The 20,306-nt window shown below is 46.9% G+C and overlaps 1 protein-coding gene across 1 annotated transcript in view; it reads right to left on the bottom strand.

Annotated features, from left to right (window-relative positions):
* The window catches only part of SNX30 (sorting nexin family member 30), a 116,007-nt gene extending 97,955 nt beyond the window's left edge, over window positions 1-18,052 (bottom strand). The window contains exon 1 of the mRNA XM_059925337.1: window positions 17,673-18,052. Within this exon, the coding sequence (XP_059781320.1) occupies window positions 17,673-17,828 (156 nt within the window). The 5' untranslated portion in view covers window positions 17,829-18,052. The remainder of the gene's footprint in view (window positions 1-17,672) is intronic.
* Between the last annotated feature and the right edge of the window lie 2,254 nt (window positions 18,053-20,306).

The following is a 20,306-nucleotide window of genomic DNA, read 5'->3' as shown; positions in this document are numbered from 1 at the left end:
CTGCTGGCAACATTGTTTCTCATGATGGACAGATTCTCTACCCATTTCCTGCAATATCATAAACCTATATAATACATGAAGTTTCCTTGACTCATGAGTAAGTCAACAGCAAGACTTTTCTATCAGTTTCATCATAATTTAACCACAAAGAAAGTTTAAAATGGACAGTGTCGTAATTTTCTTGGCTTTAAATAAGTAGCCAACCTGCCAAGGTCAACACCTGAAAACATACTCACCTGTGTGATACCAAAACTGGTTTATGTAAAATGCAAACACTGCTTCCACAACTTATAATCTTGGAACACTGCGATGTGTCTTTAATAAATGTTACCCTTTTCCACTCACATGTCCAAGAGAAGAATGATTTGAGGAAAAACAAAAAACAGTGGCTACCTTCTTCTTCAGAGTCAAGTTGAAAGTGGAGAGGTGACCATTTTGCTCAAACCTCGGCACTTGAGATTTGCTTAGAAATCTGTAGATGCACATGTTAGCCCCAAATTTGGATCTCATTCAATCTAAAAGTCTGAACAGTCCGGTCTAAAATACTATATAAAAGACTACCTAGGTTACTCAAAAAGCTCCACAGATACCTACAATAATGTGTCAAGCCTCCCAGTAGACCAGGGGAGGAGAATTTGGTTACACCGAAAGACTCAAGTCAACTGCACCGTCTTAGAAAGAGGTGTCAGTCTACCCCTAACAAAACCACCTCCTAACACCACATCTTCCATGTCCACGTGTTTGAAAGTCGGCCGTCCCTCTCTCTAAGAAGCTGCAATGAAGCCCAGAACCCCTCACCAGGATAAGGATTGCCATGAAGAAAACTGGGAGGAAGAAGAGCTGATGTCACTGGGCTGAAAACACCTCATTCTCTTTCACGGAGACAGGCAAGGTCCACGGCAGCCCTTTAAAGGTCAGGGAGGGCAGAGGCAAGAGCATGAAATGAGGGTTGGACGAAGTCTGGCCAACTGGTGAAACAAGGGAAGGTCTTGCCCCTCCTCAGTGACTTGAACCAGGAAAGAAAAGAATTTCTTAATTCTTAACTCGGGAAAAACAGATAGTTCAAAATATTGACTGACTATCAGGAGAAAAGGGTAAAAGCTCACTCTGAGCCAGTATTCACCTGTATTTGATCAGAACAGATTGAAGACTACAGAAGAGCATTCTCTCTTCTAGCCCCTCAGTAACAGTTTAGCTCTGTCCTCTTTAGGTTTTGAGTGGTTATGACTCAGTTTCCAGGCAGGGACAACATACACATCCCACCCCACAGGACTACAAGTGACAGCCCCATTTTTCTTGTTTGCCTATTTGAAATTTAATTGGAGTTAGGGGTTAGTTAGTCAACTTTTTCCTTTTTCATCAATTATCAACTATTACTAATCAAATTAGGGAGAGAGAACGAGGGCTCTTTCTCTCTAATTTGGTCAGAGTCTCCAAGGAAGGAAGACTACATTCTCAACGGGTCAGAAAATTACCCTTTTGAGAGGCAATGGTGCATCCTTCCAAGGCTAGTGTACACATTCACACCTGTACTCTTACACACACACACTTACAAATGATAGCAGACTACACACGGCTTGTACTTTTTCTTCTTTTACTTACTATATCTTGCCATTATTTCATATCAGTATATATAGGGGCTGCCATATTCTTTTTAATACTACATTTTTTAAATGACCCTAGTTATAAAACTAGCTCCCCACTGATAGATATTTAGGTTCCTTCTTATCTTTTGCCATTAAAACTAATATTGCAACAAATACTCTTGTACATGTCATTTAGCTCATGTCCATTTACTGACTCAGCAAATATTTGGGTACCCACCCTATCCTAGGCTTTGTTCGTACACTGACATTACAGCAATAAGCAATCAGATAGAGCCCCTGCCCTCAAGGAGTTTACAGCAAAGTGTAGGAGATATACATGTCTGATGGCACATTCCCCTTGAGTGAATCAGAGAATGCTTCTAAGGCAACTGATCTCCACCTTGGCTGCACATTAGAATTACCTGGAAAAGCATTTTTACAAAATACTGCTCCCTGGGCCATCCTAGATTCATTAGATCCAAATTTCTTGAGGTGGGCCCCAGGCATCAGCATCCTCTAACAGGTCCTCAGATGATGGGAGTGCTTAGCTAAGCTCAATAACCTTGTTCTAAAACAGTGCTTCTCTATTTTTAATGCGCATACAATGACTTAGGGATCACGTCAAAATGCATATTCTGATTCAGTAGGTCTGGAATTAGGCCTGAGATTCTGTATTTCCAACAAGCTCCCAGGTGATGCTAATGCCACTGGTCCATGGACCACACCTTGAATAGCAAAGGTCTATGGCAATAGCAGGGGGCAGCTGGAAAGGCACACAGAGGACAAAAGCTCAGCAAAGGTGGGCAAGCAAGAATTCACATGACATGCCAGGCAGCTCATGAGTAAAATCCTTTGGCAGGGACATAACTTCCTAGGAGAGGATCAGAGAGGTAAATAGGTACCTGATCACAGAAGGCCAGGCTAAGGACTCAGACCATTACTGTGTAAGCAATGGAAAGGTCTCCAAAGGGAAGGTCTTGCTGCAGGTTTCCAAAGAGGGGAATGACACATACAATATTTTAGGAAGGTGAATTCTGGCTACAGTGTTCAGAATAAAATAGATTGGGGGGCTTCCCTGGTGGCGCAGTGGTTGAGAATCTGCCTGCCAATGCAGGGGTCACGGGTTCGAGCCCTGGTCTGGGAAGATCCCACATGCCGCGGAGCAACTAGGCCCGTGAGCCACAATTACTGAGCCTGCGCGTCTGGAGCCTGTGCTCCGCAACAAGAGAGGCCACGATAGTGAGAGGCCCGCACACCGCGATGAAGAGTGGCCCCCACTTGCCGCAACTAGAGAAAGCCCTCGCACAGAAACGAAGACCCAACACAGCCATAAAAAATAAATTAAAAAAAAAATAGATTGGGGAGGAGGGACCTGACTGACTCAAAGCAGGAAAACCAGTTAGATAATCATACATCTTGATTAGGATATTCACAATGACAATGGAAATGAAGACAGACATTAAAGAACAGTGATGTTATATACAAAAGTAGGATATTTAAAAGGGGAGGTGAAGAAAGGCATGGTTTTTAAATACTCTCACCATGGAGTGATTATAAGGTGCTAAAAACAAGAAACACAGAAATACTTGGAAAGATGGGTTTAAAGCAAGAAATGAAGATGTGGGAATCCTAAGCCCTGCTGCAGTAGTAAAGTCCATCCAGAGATGGTACATAAGGAACTAGCAAAGGCCAGGAACCACGGCTGGGTGGGCTCACAGTTAAGAGCTCAGGAAAAAAAAAAGGGGAGAGTCCAGAGAAGCAGGGGCAGACCACGGGAGGGCCAAGAGAGGAGAGAAACAATTCATTCAGTGAATGAAGCATCTGCTATGTGCCAGGCACTGGGCTGGGGAATATAGCAGGGAACAGAGTAAGACCCTGAGAAAAAAGACAGGGAAAAAAGCATTGAGAGGAAGTTGGTTAATGATGCCAATCAAGGAAAATGAGCACTGAACCAAAGGTCTGGAAACCTGGGTCCTAACCTCAGCTCTGCCACAAACTAGCTGGGTTACCCTGATCTGATAAATCAATTCTCTCCCTGGGCCACAGTTTCCTCCATTGTAAAAAGAGGGTCTTGGAGGGTGTGACCACCAAGTCCTCTGCAGCTCTAAAGGCCTGGGATGCTACAGCAGAAAAACAGCCACTGCAGTTCTCCGCGAGCTGTGAGTGGTAGAGGCAGGACCTGGCCCGTGGGGGCTCGATGCTGAGGCAAGAGGAGGCAGATGGCAAGGCAGATGGAAGCGGTGCACAAAGACCGCTCATCCAAGGAGCCTGGCAGTGACGGGAGAGTGAGCAGGCAGAAGGCAGCAAGCCTTGGGAAACTTCTCTCACAAGGGAGACTGGTTACAGTGAGGAGTAAGAGGCGGAAAAAAACCACAAACTGAGATGAGGGAAGAAACACAGGCTAAGATACAGAAGGGGCTGGTTTCATTTCCCTTGGCCTGAAACTGTGCTTTGCATAAGAAATGCAACCTACAGTGTCTAATGCATGTAAGCACTAGAAAAAGTGGGAAGCAGGTTTGGAAAAGGATGCCAATTTGCAGCAGTGGTGGTGGTGAAGAGAGTGGGCTCTAAAGTCGAACAAACCCTAGTTCAAATCCCAGCCCCACTCTCATCTAGCTCCGTGACCTTGAACAAGTTACTTCACATTTCAAAGCCTACATTTCCTCAGCTGCCAAAGGAGGAGACAGTAACTTCGGGGAGTGCTTCAAGATGATGCAGTACAGTTCCCAACCAAAGGAAGTGCTCCCTAAAGGTTCACAAGGATCTTGTGAACACACGTTACTATTATCTCTGGGTAAAGGTGAGGATAACTGAGGGGGCATATGCTGGACACCCTCGAAGGGGAAGAAATCAGAACAAAAGGAAAAGAGAAGAGAAGCAACAGTTAGGGAAATGACAACAGTCCCAAGCGTATGTTAAACATGAAAGGCTGGGCATACAGGAGACCTTGTTAAGATGTTAGAATGTTGACAGCAGATGGAGTGTTCCAGGCAAGCCCCACAGTCAACCAGACTGGAGAAGCAAGCCTTGGGGACCCCAACTCACTGCAACACACCCTCAGGATGGCAGCAGTCCTGACCCAGAACACCAAGATGGGTAAGAGGTGATATTAACAGGACCTGGAAACCAGTACCTCCAAAGGATATACTCAGGGCCAGCTTCACGAGGATCCTGTACTCAGAAGGGTTCCATACTGGGTTCAATGCTCTGCTGTCACTATCATGAAATTCTTAATAATTTTTTTTAACAGGGGGATAAGAATTTTAATTTTGTACTGGGTCCCACAAATTACATGGCCAATCTTGGATTCAAATTCAAATTCTCACTCATATCCCAACATTGACCACTGTCACCTATAACAGGTAACCCAAGACCTCCTTCCAAAGTGCTTCACTCAAAACTGTCTTTAACGCTAATAAATCACTCTGATTACCCCCATGGCATCCTGCACATACCCCTGTCATCATGTTAAACAGCAATGACTCACTTGTATTTCTTTGTCTCTCCTCCTGGACCTTGGGTAGCTAAAAGGTAAGGCCATCTGTTCATCTGTGTATCTCCTGAGCATGGCACAGAGAGGCTCATATAAATCTTTGAGAAATGAAAAAAAAGTCCAAGTATCCTTCACAATTGCTGATGCAAGTCATGAAATAAACAAGATTTACTGGACCGGACAGTGCAGAAAAAGCCTGCTATATTACATTTTTGCAGCACAGATGCTGATGCAGCAAGATGATAATAAGGCCACTTCCTTAGAACATACCTCTGCTCTAATTAAATAGCCCAAAAGAAGGTCTAGGTTTCCATTTTTGCAATACAACAACTATTTCACAACTATTTTTATTCTAATTACAGTAAGACATCTTTCACCTGGAATGTCTGAGACCTGACCTGTCCCAGGCTAATGTTATTTCCAAAATGTAGATATCTTAACTCCCAAGGAACATAATGCCTCACACAGCACATAGTACACAGAAGTCACTCAAACACATGTACAAAATTCATGTTAGCACTTCAAGTATTAATATGGTTTATCGATTCTAGTTAGAAATTAGATTTAAAAGTATATACACCCTCGGGACTTCCCTCTGGTGAAGTGGTTAAGAATCTGCCTGCCAATGCAGGGGACACAGGTTCAATCCCTGGTCCGGCAAGATCCCATATGCTGCGGAGCAACGAAGCCCGTATGCCACAACTACTGAGCCTGAGCTCAAGAGCCCACGAACCACAACTACTGAGCCCGCATGCTCTAGGGCCTGCATACCGCAACTGCTGAGCCAACTGCTTCTCCTGCAATGAGAAGCCCATGTACCACAACGAAGAGTAGCCCCTGCTCACCGCAACTAGAGAAAGCCCGCACACAGCAACGAAGACCCGACACAGCCAAAACAAACAAATAAATAAATAAAATTTTAAAAAAAAGTATATACACCCTCAAAGGGTAAAGAACAGTCTTTTCAGCAAGTAATACTGGGAAAATTGGATATCCACATGCAGAAGAATGAAATTGGACCCTCATCTTACACCATATACAAAAATTAACTCAAAATGGATTAAAGACCTAAGCCTAAGACCCAAAACTATAAAACTTCTAGAAGAAAACATAGGGGGAAAAGCTTCATGACACTGGACTTGGCAGTGATTTCTTGGATATGACACTAAAAACACAGGCAACGAAAGCAAAAATAGACAAATGGGACTACATCAAACTTAAAAACTTTTGTGCAAAGGACACAATCAAGAGAGTTAAAAGGTAAACTATGGAATGGGACAAAACATTTGCAAATCATATATCTGATAAAGGGGTTAATATCCAGAATATAAAAAGAACTCCTACAACTCAACAATAAAAAAATCAAATAATCTGATTTTAAAATGAGCAAAGGACTTGAATAGACATTTCTCCAAAGACGATATACAAATAGCCAACAAGCATATGAAAAGATGCTCAGCATCCCTAATCATCAGAGAAACGCAAATCAAAACCACAATGAGATATAACCTCATACCCATTAGGATGGCCACTATCAAAAGAATAGAAAATAACAAGCATTGGTGAAGAGGCAGAGAAATTGGAATCCTTGTGCGCTGTTGGTGCGACTGTAAAATGGTGCAGTCACTGAAGAAAACAGTATGGAAGTTCCTCAAAAATTTAAAAATAGAATTACCATATGGTCCAGTTTTTATATATAAACATTTGGGTACATATGTCCAAAAAAATTGAAAACAGGATCTCGGAGAGATATTTGCACATCCATGTCCACTGCAGCATTAGTCACAATAGCCAAGAGGTAGAAGCAACCTAAACGTCCATCAATTGATAACTGATTTTTAAAAAAGTGGTATATACATACAATGGAATATTTTTCAGTTTTAAAAAAGAATATCCTGGGACTTCCCTGGTGGTGCAGTGGTTGAGAATCCGCCTGCCAATGCAAGGGACACGGGTTCGATCCCAGTCCAGGAAGATCCCACGTGCCGCAGACCAACTAAGCCCGTGCTCCACAACTATTTAGCCTGCGCTTGAGAGCCCACGAGCCACAACTATTGAAGCCTGCGTGCCTAGAGCCTGTGCTCTGCAACAAGAGAAGCCACCGCGATGAGAAGCCTGCGCACCGCAACGAAGAGTGGCCCCCGCTCGCCACAACTAGAGAAAGCCCGCACGCAGCAATGAAAACCCAACACAGCCAAAAATAAATTAATTTTAAAAAAAAAGTTAGGATAAGTGCAAGGAGCCAGACACAAAAGGTCACATATTCTATGATTCCATTTTTATGAAATATCCAGAATAGGCAAATTCATAGACAGCAAAAGCAGATTAGTGATTGCCAGGGGCTGGGAGTGGGGAAAACGGAGCGTCTCCTAATGAGTATGAAGTGTCTTTTTGGGTTGACAAAAATCCTCTGGAATTAGATAATGGTGGCAGTTGTACAATCTTGTGATTATACTAAAAATCACTACATTGTATGTTTTTAAAAGGTGGATTTTATGGTATGTGCGTATGGTATTGCTTAAAGTAGTGTGAGTAAGATTCCTATTGTTCGCAAACAAGACTCCTGACCAGTACACCCCTGAATCCAGGAGGTCAAAGTCCCTGTGAAACTGCCTCCCCTCACCCTCCACACCTGCAAACTGACACTGCCAAGCTTTGGCACAGGCTGGGTCTTCTGCTCTAGTTACTCCTCCTGCCTCTGTCCATTTGGGAAATATCTACTTCTTCACTCTCCGGCTCAAATATCATCTCCTTTGGAAAAGCCACCACCCTCCTGAGCAGGGTCACTCCTTGCCCCACTCCCTACATGTTATCTCCATAATAACCGTGCAGATGTCATGGGTGTCCACCTATCCCCTCTCACTGGCCAGTTCAGTGCCCACTGGCCTGACTTCCAACCGCCAGCGCCCGCACTTCTTGGCCCGACTGCTCCCCCGGCTGCTCAACCTGCTTCGCCCACCCATGGGGCAGGCTGGAAAGTGCTTGGGAATTAATGCCCAAACACCCCATCCGTGGGGCGCTCAACCAATGACTGACAAGGGCTGCTGTTTGAAGACCCCAGGTCCCTCAATGGGGTGGGGATGACCGAGGTACGTGTTCTGTACAGGCTCCCAGAGGTCCCAGTGATTGCTTCTAAGGTAATAACAACACCTAGCATTTTCATAGTACTTACCGTGTGCCCGACACTATTCTAAACACTCATTTAAGGGACTTCCCTGGTGGTCCAGGGGCTAAGACTCCGTGCTCCCAACGCAGGGGGCCCAGGTCCGATCCCTGGTCAGGGAACTAGATCCTGCATGCCGCAACTGAAAGATCCCACACATGGCAACGAAGATCCCATGTGCCGCAACTAAGACCTGGCGCAGCCAAATAAATAAATAAACATAAAAAAAAAAAACCCCACTCATTTAATCTTCAGAACACCACTGCAAAATAATCCAAAATTTAACTAGGGAGACACTGAGGCGTTACAAGGTTAAGAAACTTGCCCAAGGCCTCAGAACTAGTAAATACATCTAGCATTTTTAATATTCTATTGCAACCATCTGGATATATGTCTCTCTTCTGCACTGGACGATGACCCTCTCGAGAGAGAGTGCTTTTTTTTATCTTTCTCAACGTCCCCAGCATCCAGCACAGAGCCAGGCATGCAGCAGATACTCAAGAGATTCAAGTTTTGGAAAGTGCCTGCACTCTGCCACCCAAACATGCCATGTGCTTTTCCCGCCTCTGTGCCTTTTCTCAAACAGGACCCCTGAAACACCTTTTCTGAGTGTGCCTCTTGCCCTTGTCTCCTCCTACCCCCAACACACACACACACACACACACACACACACACACACACACACACAGAGACAATAATTCCTGATCCCTGCTCTGTGGCAGCCAAAATGAGGAATTCTGTGGGGCAAGGCAAACAGGAGAGAGCATATGACCCCCTCTAGAATCTAGTAAACAAATCCAATTGCTCATACATGAACTACTGCACCTTTGCCAAGCTGTTATTTATGTACTTATTTTGAGAGACTCTCATCTGCCTTCTTCCCCGTAACCTCCACTAACCCCCAACTCTCCCCTGTCCTAAAGACCTTCCCTCAACCCTGCTTTTTCCCCAAGCTACCACCCTTCTTACTACAAACTGCTACAACCTCCCGCCTTCCATTTGATTGCTAATATTCACTTCGTTTAAATTCTGACCTCAACCTCTACATCTTCCACTCCCATCTCTCTTTGGATCTGCTGGGGTTACACATTTATATAACACAGAAGAGCTGCCCGGAGGCAGCATGTGTGCTAAGCCTTGAAGTCTGAGTGGGCTTTCAACGGCAGGATTCAGGCAAACTCTGACCCAGCTCCTGACTTCACACTGATGACTGATGCATTCTAGTCATCTTTACACTTGCTCACACTTGCTTCCCAATCTGTGTTCCCCCTCTCAGTGAGGGTACCAGTCGGCACCAGTCTCCTAGACTAGAAAACCAGTCATCCCCACTGTACCAAAACTAGTCATCTTTACATGTTCTATTCTTTGTTCTTCCAGGCAACAACTCCAACCTAAATCAAACTGACACATTTCTAACTTACCTCTTTCACTGCCAGTCTCTCCCCGTCCCAAGCACTGATCACACATTCCCCTGCTCAAAAACCCTGTACGGCTGGCTCCTGCCTAAGAATAAAAGCTAACCTCCACGTCAGAGCATTCGGGACAGTCACAGCCTCCTCCTGCTGTGTCTTCCCACCTCCTCTCTCACTAATCCCCACCTCTAGACTCTCCAAACCCACTCCCAACACATGACCCGACCCAGTGCAACCCCAGCAGGCACAAGTCTTTTCCGTCTCAGGAGCTCTGCTCAAGCTGCTCCCCTGGCCCATGACGCCTTCCCAACCCGGCACCTGAAAGCCTCCTCAAACTTCAGGGACCTGGTGAAAACACACCTCTGCCACCAAAGCTGATCTGCAGATAATACACTCTGAGAGTGGGGCTGACCAATAGGAATTAAGCACCCTCCTCTTAACGATCCCGAAGTGAAACTTAATTTTCACTTAACATTTTAAGGTCGACGTATTGATCTTTTTTTTTTAAGTTTCAAGTGACATATCAAATCAAATTGAATAGTATAAACAAAAGGGCATTCATGACCTCCTGTAACCAGGATGCCTGCGGAGCAGTGCCAGCTTCAGGCACAGCTGGCACAGGTGGATCTGGGATTCAAGTGATCTTCAGGGCCTGTCCCCCTCTTTTTCTCCAGCTCCACATTCCTCTCTGGTTTCATTCTTAAGCAGGCACTCTCCACATCACAAGAAACAAAGGCTCACAATCTAACAAAAAGAGAGATTCTTTCCCCCAGCAGCCATCTGAGCAAATCTCTGTTTGGCTATTTGACTCTGCTAGGGTCACATGTCCACCAAGGAAGCTATTTGGGCCAATGGATGATACAGATGAAAGACCAAAAGCAGGAGGAGGAGAGAAGCCAGGGTGTTTCTCCCCTACCCCAACCCCTCCTCTCTGGTTCAGATAGCATCCCTGGCCTTAGCTGCTTCCTCTCCAGGGCTCCCTCCCCCTGTGGTCCCTGCTCTTGTTGAGCAGCCCTGCCATGGTCTAGTTCCCACAGAAGCTCCTGGATTCTTCTAATCTCACCTCCTCCCACTGACCACCCCCCCCAGCCCTGAGGGTGACTGCAGTTTCCTGCTATCGCTACTCTCTGGGTTACCTCCCTGTCCTCTGCTTGACTTCACATGTTTCCCAGCACCTATGTAGCTAATTCCCTGTATTAAGTCTCTCAGGTTTGAAAAACCTACAGTGGTTTTTATTTCCTGACCAGACCACAACCGATACTGAAATTGACAAAGAATAGGCAAAAATGTACAAAGAAAATGTGCAGAGGTCAGTATCAGGGAATAACCACCACCACCGCCTCACAGTTATTAAAGGCTCACTATGCATCAGGCACTACTCTAAGTATGAACGCAATGGATCTTCATACCAACCCTGTGATGCAGGTACTTCTGTTACACCCTTTTCACAGAGGAGGAAACCGAGGCTCAGAGAGGTTAAATAATTTACTGTCACAAAGATTGTAAGTAGTGGAGCTGGGATTCAAATCCAGATGACCTGGCTCCAGAGTGCACGCTCTAAAACACAAATCCCAGTGAGGAGAGTTTCAAGCAGCGGGTTACTCAACAGGATCAAGTGCTACCTACCAAGAGGTCAGGGAAGACAAGGATGTGAAGCGTCTACTGGATTTAGCAATAAGGAAGTCACGAGGGACCTTGAGTAGTAAAGCCAGAAACCAGACAGCAGGAGGCTGAGAAGTAAGCCAGAGGTTAGGAAGTAGAGACAAGAGGAGCAAACCTTTCTTTCAAAAGGTGAAGAAGAGTCAGAAAATAGGGCATGAGATGGAGGAGAAGGAAGCATCACAACAGTTTTCTTTACTTGGTTTGTTTTAGAAATGAGAGCAACTCGAGCATGTTGAAACAGTAATGGGAATGCAGAAACAGACCCACAGACATAGAAAACAAACTTATGGTTACCAAAGGGGAAAGGGGCAGGGGGAGGGATAAATTAGGTTGGGATCGAAATACACACTAGTATATATATAAAGTGGATAACCAACAAGGACCTACTGTATAGCACAAGTGACTATACTCAGTATTTTGTACTAACTTACAAGGGGAAAGAATCTGAAATATTTATATATATCATATATATATCAGGTGTACAGCAAAGTGATTCAGTTTTATACTGATATATATATATAACTGAATCACTTTGCTGTACACCTGAAACTAACACATTGTTAATCAACTACACTTCAATTTAAAAATTAAAAAAAATTTTTTTTGATGGGAATGAGCCAGTTGATAGAGAGTCTGAAGACACAGGAGTGACAGCAGGGTCTCTAAGAGGCCAGAGGGGGCGGGCCATATACTCCAGGATCAGCCTTAGCAACCGAGGGCAAAGAAAGGGCGGCCACAGATTCTGAACATTTTGAGTTTGGTGAAAGGAAGTTCTTTTACAGTGGCTTCTATCTTCTCTAAGGTAGAAAGTGAGGCCATCAGCAGAACAGGAGGGGGGAGTAGGGGGGTGGAAGGTGTGAGGAGCAGAGAAAAGCTTCAGATCAGCTACAGTACAGAATGGGAGCCTCTGAGGAAAGAAAGGATGGCCCATGGGACCTCCCTGGCAGTCCAGTGGTTAAGACTCTGCACTTCTAATGCAGGGGGCACGGGCAACTGGTCGGGGAACTAGGATCCCACATAAAAAAAAAAAAAGAAAGAAAGGATGGCTCAGCACCACTGAGGCCCCGACTGTGATTGGAAGCTGTGAGGTTACACTGGCAGCCACTCTCAAGGTACCTCCGCACCTGAGGTGCAGGCAAAAGACAGGAACAAATGGAATGACCCAAGTTGGATGTAAAAGAAGGAGAGCAAGGGAACTGCGTAAAGGACAGTGGCAGGAGCAACTGACAAGTTAAGCTGTGGAATCTAAAGGAGGCAGGTGAATACAAGGGGTCAGGGTACAGGTGTAGGCAGTTCTCACTGACTGGGAGGAGGGCACGGCAAGATAAGAGCTATGTAGTGGCATTATTTCAGGGCAGGAACAGTTGTAGGTATTATAATGCAGGGATGTGGCCGGGGGAGAGGGCAACTGAACTGGAAAAAAGGGGAAGGTGACTAGATAAAAGGTCAAGAAACTGATAGTTTTCGAGATCTGGACAGAGTCCCCTGAAGTAAAGGCATGATTTGAGAAGACAGTTAGTTGGGGGGGTTTCAAGATTTTAATGAACAAGAGAAACAGGGAAGTTACAAAGTGACAGCAAAGAAGGCAGTGGAAGGTCTGTAATGGACATCTGTGAAACAACAGATGTTCGTCCAACATTCATTCGTTCCTCCTCCTTCTAGGAGGAGCATCCTGACTTTGCTTTGGAAACCACCTCCTTCCTCCCCAGGCACAGAGAGGGCTTCCAAAATACTAGCAAGAGCCTATGCCTTAACTTTATGTCTGTGTTCATTTTATTATTCCTTTAACTGTATAGGTACATTTTATTAATACAGATGCATTTCTATACTTCACGTATTTATATTTCACAGTTAAAACATACACACAAAAACTTCCCTTCTCCACCCTCCAAAGATAAGGACCTGGTCCAGGCCTTGGGCAGTCAGAGTTACAAAGACTGGCTTCAGCACCTGACCCAATTTAGGGCCAGGAGACACTAGCCCAGAGCTTTTGCTGGAATTATCAAGAAAGAGGTGCTCTCTTTCTGCTGGAGTTGCAAAGCTATATCCCTTCACCGGCTTGAGAATAGAGCTAACACAGAAAGGAGAAAGCAGAGCCAAGAGATGAAAAGTGACAGACTCCCAACATCATTTGAATACCTAGTTCCAGCCATTCCGGAAACCAAAATACCTGGGGCTTTTCAAATAAGCCAATAGATTTTTTTCTTTTCTTCAGCCAGGTTGCACTTGGTTTATGTCCTTTTGACGGAAAAGAAACCTAATTCAGTGGAATAGTCTAATAACGGATTCTCAACTCAACAGCCTGTGTGATCCTTTCAACACATAAATCAAATCACACCCTCCTTCTGCTCAAGTCCCTGCAATGGCACTCAAAATAAAGGCCAAAGTTCCCAGAGTGGCCTACTGGGCCCTAGACCATCTGGCCCCCTCCCTCTCTGCCCTTGGCCAAGGACTCCCCATTGCTCACTCTGCCCCAACCACACTGGCTTCTAGGGCAGTCCCCGTCACACCGCGCAGGAGCTGCCAGGCCTCTGCTTTGGCCATTTCTTCCACCGGGACACTCCTCCAGACATCCACTCGCCAACTGCCTCGCCTCCTTCAAGTCTTTGCTCAAATCTCAAGTTCTCAGTAGGGTCTAACTGAAGCCGCCTCCCTTCAGCCAGTGATCCTGAACACTCTCTCCCCCCCACTTTTTCTTCCTTTCACAGCATTTATTACATAAAATAGTACGTACTTACTAAAATATACCCAATGAGGGCAGGGGTTTTCAACTGGTGGATCTGAGTTCCTAAAACAGTGCCTGGCTCATAGGAGGCCCTCAAATATTTGCTGAGTGAGCAAATACAATGACATGAGCCTCAAAGGGGCAGCACTTGATTGTTAAAAGGCAGTGGAGAGGACTTCCCTGGTGGTGCAGTGGTTCAGAATCCGCCTGCCAATGCAGGGGACACGGGTTTGAGCCCTGGTCTGGGAAGATCCCACATGCTGCAGAGTAACTAAGCCCATGCACCACAACTACTGAGCCTGCGCGCCACAACTACTGAGCCCACATGCCACAACTACTGAAGCCTGTGCGCCTAGAGCCCATGCTCCGCAACAAGAGAAGCCACTGCAATGAGAAGCACACGCACCACAATGAAGAGTAGCCCCCGCTCGCCGCAAATAGAGAAAGCCCGCACGCAGCAACAAAGACCCAACATGGCCAAAAAAAAAAAAAAGGCAGTAGAGAGAAAGGACACTACAGACCCGCATCTCCTGAACCTGAAATAAGTGGAGTGTAAGAGGAAAAGACACTTCCATTTTGAAAACTTCAGGGGAAGCAGTGACTTAAGGGGGCAGGAAGTAGGTGAAAGAGTTCAGTGAAGAGACTGAGGATGTGGGTAGAGGTGTTAACCACAGGTGGGGCTGGAGAGGGCTTGGTGTTAAGTTTTGGGAGGTACACAGGAGTTAGAGGCTGAGTCAGGGGAGAAGCAAGCCCAAAGTGGTTTGCAGGTGAAAGTAAAAAACACAGAAAGGGCCAAGTGGTGTATTTACATTTCAGGTGGAGATGAAAGATACAGGGCTAGAAGGCCTGGGGAGTTTAGCCAGCATCAAAAGAATTCCTAGCAACCCTTGGTAGATAGAAAAGATTCTTCCCTTCACACCATGGTTTGAATGATTTTCAATTTTGTGGATGAAGAGGCCATCACATTTGGTCTTTTCCTCCTTCCCAGAACCCCAGAGGCCACTGAGAAGTGTCTGCTGGACTGAGACAAAAGGCTTTCCTGTTCATGGCACCTCAGCAATTCCCCTCTGCATAATATAATAACCCTGCACTACGAGCAGCCTGTCAAACCCTCATTCTCCAGACCCAGAACTGACTCTGAATCAGGCATCCAGGATCACAACCCCAAGGTCCATTATAAAAGGCAAGAAGACACAGGCTTCTTTTCAAAGACAGACCATAGCACTCAACGCTCCTACCTCCCCTCTGGTGAACCCCACACTTCCTGGGCAAGAGAAAGCAGAGCAAAGGGAAGGCTTCCTTCCACTGGTCCTGATTCACCTCTGTTGCTTGGTAGCTTCTCTCTGCAGAAATTTCTCCAGAGTTACGAGAACATATGTGTATGCCAAGATTCAAGGAAAATGTTACTCCCAGTCAGAGGAAGAAATTATACTGCTCTCTAAGGAAAAGTGGCTAACTATAAATCAGGCCTTTGGGAGTGATGTCATTTTGATGCTCCTCGCAGCTCTAAGGAGACTTATTAAATATTCAATAATTAATAAAAATGCCTTCAAGACCATCTCTCTCATGGAACTGTCCCTGTAAAGGAAGCCAGAAGTAATTAGACTTAGGCTTGACTTCCTGTCCACCAACTAGATCTCAGGGATACAGGGCATTTGTCCTCCCAGTACTTAGTAGCAAAATGCCCACACTTCTGCATCAGGTGTCCTCCAAGAATGGATCATTAAGCAGATATTTAAAAGAGCCATCTGTAGCAGGCAGCTTCCAAGATGCCCCGATGATTCCCGCTTCCTGGTATTCATACCTTCTTCCCAGGTTGTACCAGTGATGGCCAGCGTGACCAATAGAATACGGCAGAGATATGTCGCTTCCGAGACTAGATTACACAGGACTGTGGTTTGAGTCTTGGGATCTCTCCATCTCTTGGATCACTTGCTCTGGGTGAAACAAGTTGCCACATCAAGCAGCCCTATGGAGAGGAACTAAGGCCTGCCAAGAGCCAAGAGAGTGAGCTTGGAAGAGGACCTACCCCCAATCCAGTCTTCAGTGACTGCAGCCCTAGTCAAAGTTTGAATGCAAGCTCATGATAGACGTGAGTCAGAACCACCCAGATTTAAGCTGCGCAGATTTCTGGCCCACAGACACTATTTTCAGATGCTAAATGTTGCAGTAATTGGTTACACAGCGATATATAATTAATTCACTATCCTACACGGACCTGAGAAAAAAATCGTAAGTTTAACCTCAATTCCTATCCTACATGCACATAGGACCAAGTTCTCTGTCCATAAGAAAGCAAATTATTCATTCAACAATTACTTATTGAGTGTCAAATATGGGCAAGGTATTCCAAGCGACTCCAGCCTTCATATAGTCTATAATCTTCTATAAAATAAAGAGAAATACTTACAAAGACACACACACACACACACACACACACACACACATCCAGCTGCTCAATCCAGCTGCTCAATCCATTGGTTTCATTAGCTTTTTTAAGTTTACTTGCTACTAATGCTTTGCCTCCTCCCCCCCCCCCACCTTGCCCCACTCTTTGCTTTCACAAACCCTCTTGGGAAGGTACATCAAGTCCCACTTCCTGGTTAATTTGACTGCTCAGTGCACTCACACTCATTTTTACTGTACCACATGCCCTCCCATCTAAGGGGGAAAGAAATTTGGGTCCCCTGATTCCATTCAGTATTGGGACAAGGAGGCATTCACTTAGTATTTTACTAAGAGGAGACAATCCTGATCACAGGTGTGGAGAACAATTCTAATTTCTGCAATTAGTGACTAAGGGGCAACAGCAGAGCTGATACAATCACAGCTCACGTCCTGACAACAGCTGAAGTGGCAAGGGGGGGAAGGGAGATGCCGCCCCTAACCCCTCACTGTCTCTCAAAGCAGCAGGAGGGTCATACGCTGCTCTAAGAAAATCAGGAGCCTCCCTCTACGCAAAAACGGTCAAAGGGCGACCTTTCTCCCCTTCAGCCACAAAACCAGCCTCTGCCAAACCTAAACAGCGTGGGAGACAGTCAGAGGTAAATGGAGCCCCAGACAGAAAACCCCCGGGGCACTCTCCTCCCGCTGCCGGCTGGGGTCAGAGTCAGGTGACTCCTCAGGGCACAAAGCAAACCTAAACAAAGATCACTGACCCCATGACAGACGGGGATAAGAAGCCTCTGGCAGTAGGACCACGGAAAACCATTAACTCTTGCTTCTTTACAGTCGCAGCAAACTGGAGGAGCTACAAGTGACTCGGCAGCTCAGCCTTCAGAGATGCATCTGGAGGAACGGGGACCCCATCCCAGGACACAGGCTCTGAGCACTGCACACACGCCTCCAGCCACAACGGGCAGGCGGGACCCCTCCCCACCAGCTGTCACTGGCCTCGCGACCAGTCACAGCCGGGCAAGCCCGTTCCCTCTGGCCGCTCCCCCAGAGGCTGCGACCCCGCGGGGGCGGCAAGGAGGAGATGCTTTTTCCCAAGGCTCTGGGGCGAGGGCACGCCTGTCCCCCGGAAAGGGGCGCCAGGGTGGGCGCGGCCCGGTGCCCAGCGGGGCTCCAGATCCCTCATCCCCCTCGGGAGCGAAACGAGCCTCCCAGTCCCCAGCCCCGCGTGCCCCACCTTGTCGCCGAAGCTGCGGGCCGTCAGCAGGTCCGGGCTGGGCGTGCTGTCGCCGCCCACGGCCTCCTCGCTGCTGGAGCCGGCCAGCGGGTGCGGCATGTCGCGCAGGGAGTGGGGCCCAGTGGACGGCAGGGCCTTGGGGGGCCCGCCCGACATGGCGCGCACGGCTCGGGACGCGCCGCCGCCGCTTCCTCCTGCAGCCCGCCGCCGCGGGCTCCCCCAGAGCCCGGGCCGAGGCCCCGCTCGGCCGCGGCTCGGTCGGAGGCCCAGCACCAGCCGGGCTGGGAGCCACCGCCACCGCCACCCGCCGGCTCGCGTCTGCCCGCGCCGGGCTGCGCTGGGCTGGGCCGGACTGCTCCGCTCCTCTCCGCTGCGCGCCGGAGCCCACGGCGGACCCGCTCGCACCTTAACCAGGGCGCCCAGCCCGCCCCGCCACGCCGCCCAGCCCGCTCGCCGCCCCGCCCCCGCGGCGCCCGGCAGCCCCCGGAGGGGGAGGGGGCGGGGGCGGGGAGAGCGGGGGAGGGGGAGGGGGGGTGCGGGCAGCTCCGCCCTCTCCCGCCGTCCCGCAGGAAGTGCGCCCTGGGCCCTCCGCCACTGTCCACCGAGAGTCCAAGCTCGCCTCCTGGCCCGTTGGGGGCTGCGCGCAGACCCCGGAGCTAATGTTTAATGGAAATCAGAGGTGGAAAGAGACGTTGGAGGATCCTGTTCCATTCCACCCGCGTTTACTGCTGCGCCCAGGGGCAGCCACGCTTGGGGTTGGGGGCTTTAGGACACGCACGTGAGTCGGGATCTTCTGGCCTCTGAAATAACCCAGGATAGGAGGAATTATGACACATTTTATAAGAATGGCGTAAAAGGTTATGAGGCTCCCAGGAGATAGAGACATCAGGCGGGGAACCTAGAAGGAAATTCAAAGACGCAGTGTGGAGTTTCTTCAAATGCACGCTGAGATCCCATGCCATCTTGCTTCTGCAGTTCACCGGGTTTATGTAAGGTTAAACCTCAGAAGAGTGGGCATCAGTAAATAAAGAGGGAGTGCTACACATGATCTATGACTCTTAAACTCACACCTTGACCAAACTGCCATTTGAAAGAATCGTGAGGTTCCCGTTTTTATTTTTCATGCTTCTGTGCTTCCTTTCCAGGTCTTTGGCTGGGCTGCATTCTGAGCTTTATTTGCTAGCAGAATGGAGATAGTCAAGGCGTTACTTGGCTGTTTGAGGGTGGAAGTTCACCTCTTTTTTCCACCTTACCTGGCTTCACAGCTTCTGTGCTCAGGGCCAAGTCAGTAGAGGCCATCAGCCCATGTAAGAACAAGTTGATACTAGAAGAGTAATGGGGAGGAGGCCCGCTGTAAGGGAGCACATTTTCCCGATCTATTCCCAAACTCCTTAGGTTCGTCCAGTGTTACCTGACTAATCTTGAAGTCGGGATTCACTGTGGTCTCCACCACCCTTTTCTTCTAAAGAAACAAGTGATACTTCAGCAAGAGGAGAATGCCGAGAGTTGAAGCTGACCCAAAATATCGTCCAGGGATTCACTGAGCTTCACACACCTTCCCTTATTTCCCCTGGTCTAAGTCATCTGGCCTCAGTCCTCAAGTTATCTTTTCTCTCCCCCACGTGGGTCTGCCTTGGTTGAGGAAAATAGAACTCAGAGGACACCGGGAACAATTTTTTAAATGCTGCATCTACCTCACAGGAATGCCAGTGTCCGGTCCTCTTGGAGTTGAGTAAAATTAATACTTTTATATTCAAGGGCTGCTTACAACTACAACAGACCCTATTATCTGTTCTTCTGATTAAAACAAATAGCATGAATATAACTAGAAATGAGTGTTCTATAGATGTATAACATAGGTATTTTTTTATTGAATGATGTTGTTTAACAGCCAGGCCACCTTCCCACAATCGAGATTTCATTTTATTAAGACTCCACACAGCTTTCTCCTCAAGATGCCAGGGAAGAGTGAAAAGAGAGCCACATTTGAATTCCTGATTGCTAACTATAAGTGGGTGATCATGAGCAAGTTACCTAACCTAAACGAACCTGCTTCCTGACCCAAAAAGAAGGACAGAGAGCAGGTAATAATATTTACCTTACTTGGTGGTTGTGAGAATGAAACAGCCTTTGGTTATGTAATATTCCCAGCCAAATGCTGCCATGGAATAGATGCTCCCTGAATGTTAATTCCCTTCCTTTCCCTCTCTCTCATGCTTTCTCTACTATTCTTATGAAATGATAATCATAAAGTTTTCATAAATAAACATGCTCTCTCCAAACTCCTCTATTTGCTCATTTTGGGTCAGAGTATCATTTTTCTATGCTCCCACCGTTTAAAACACAAAAACAAAACAGAGTTCCTGAAAGGCCATATGAAACAGTTTATTTTCCAGTTTCCTCGTTGGTCAATGGCATGGGGCCACAATGATCCAGTGGGTAGTCATCAAAACTAAAGAAAGTGGATTTCTATGGAAAACATTTTGGGATAAAGTTTCCACCAGTCAAATTTAGCCCAGGACTGCCTATTCATATTCACCATTTCCTGTTGTATTTCAGTGTTCCTTGTGGTGGGAAATTGTCACTGAAACAGAGCAAGTGTCCTAGACTATGTGACTGTGCTTTTTCTAAAAG

The sequence above is a fragment of the Balaenoptera ricei genome, chromosome 6 (genome assembly GCF_028023285.1).
Source record: "Balaenoptera ricei isolate mBalRic1 chromosome 6, mBalRic1.hap2, whole genome shotgun sequence".
Classification (NCBI taxonomy): domain Eukaryota; kingdom Metazoa; phylum Chordata; class Mammalia; order Artiodactyla; family Balaenopteridae; genus Balaenoptera; species Balaenoptera ricei.
This window is presented reverse-complemented; position numbering and strand designations above follow the sequence as displayed.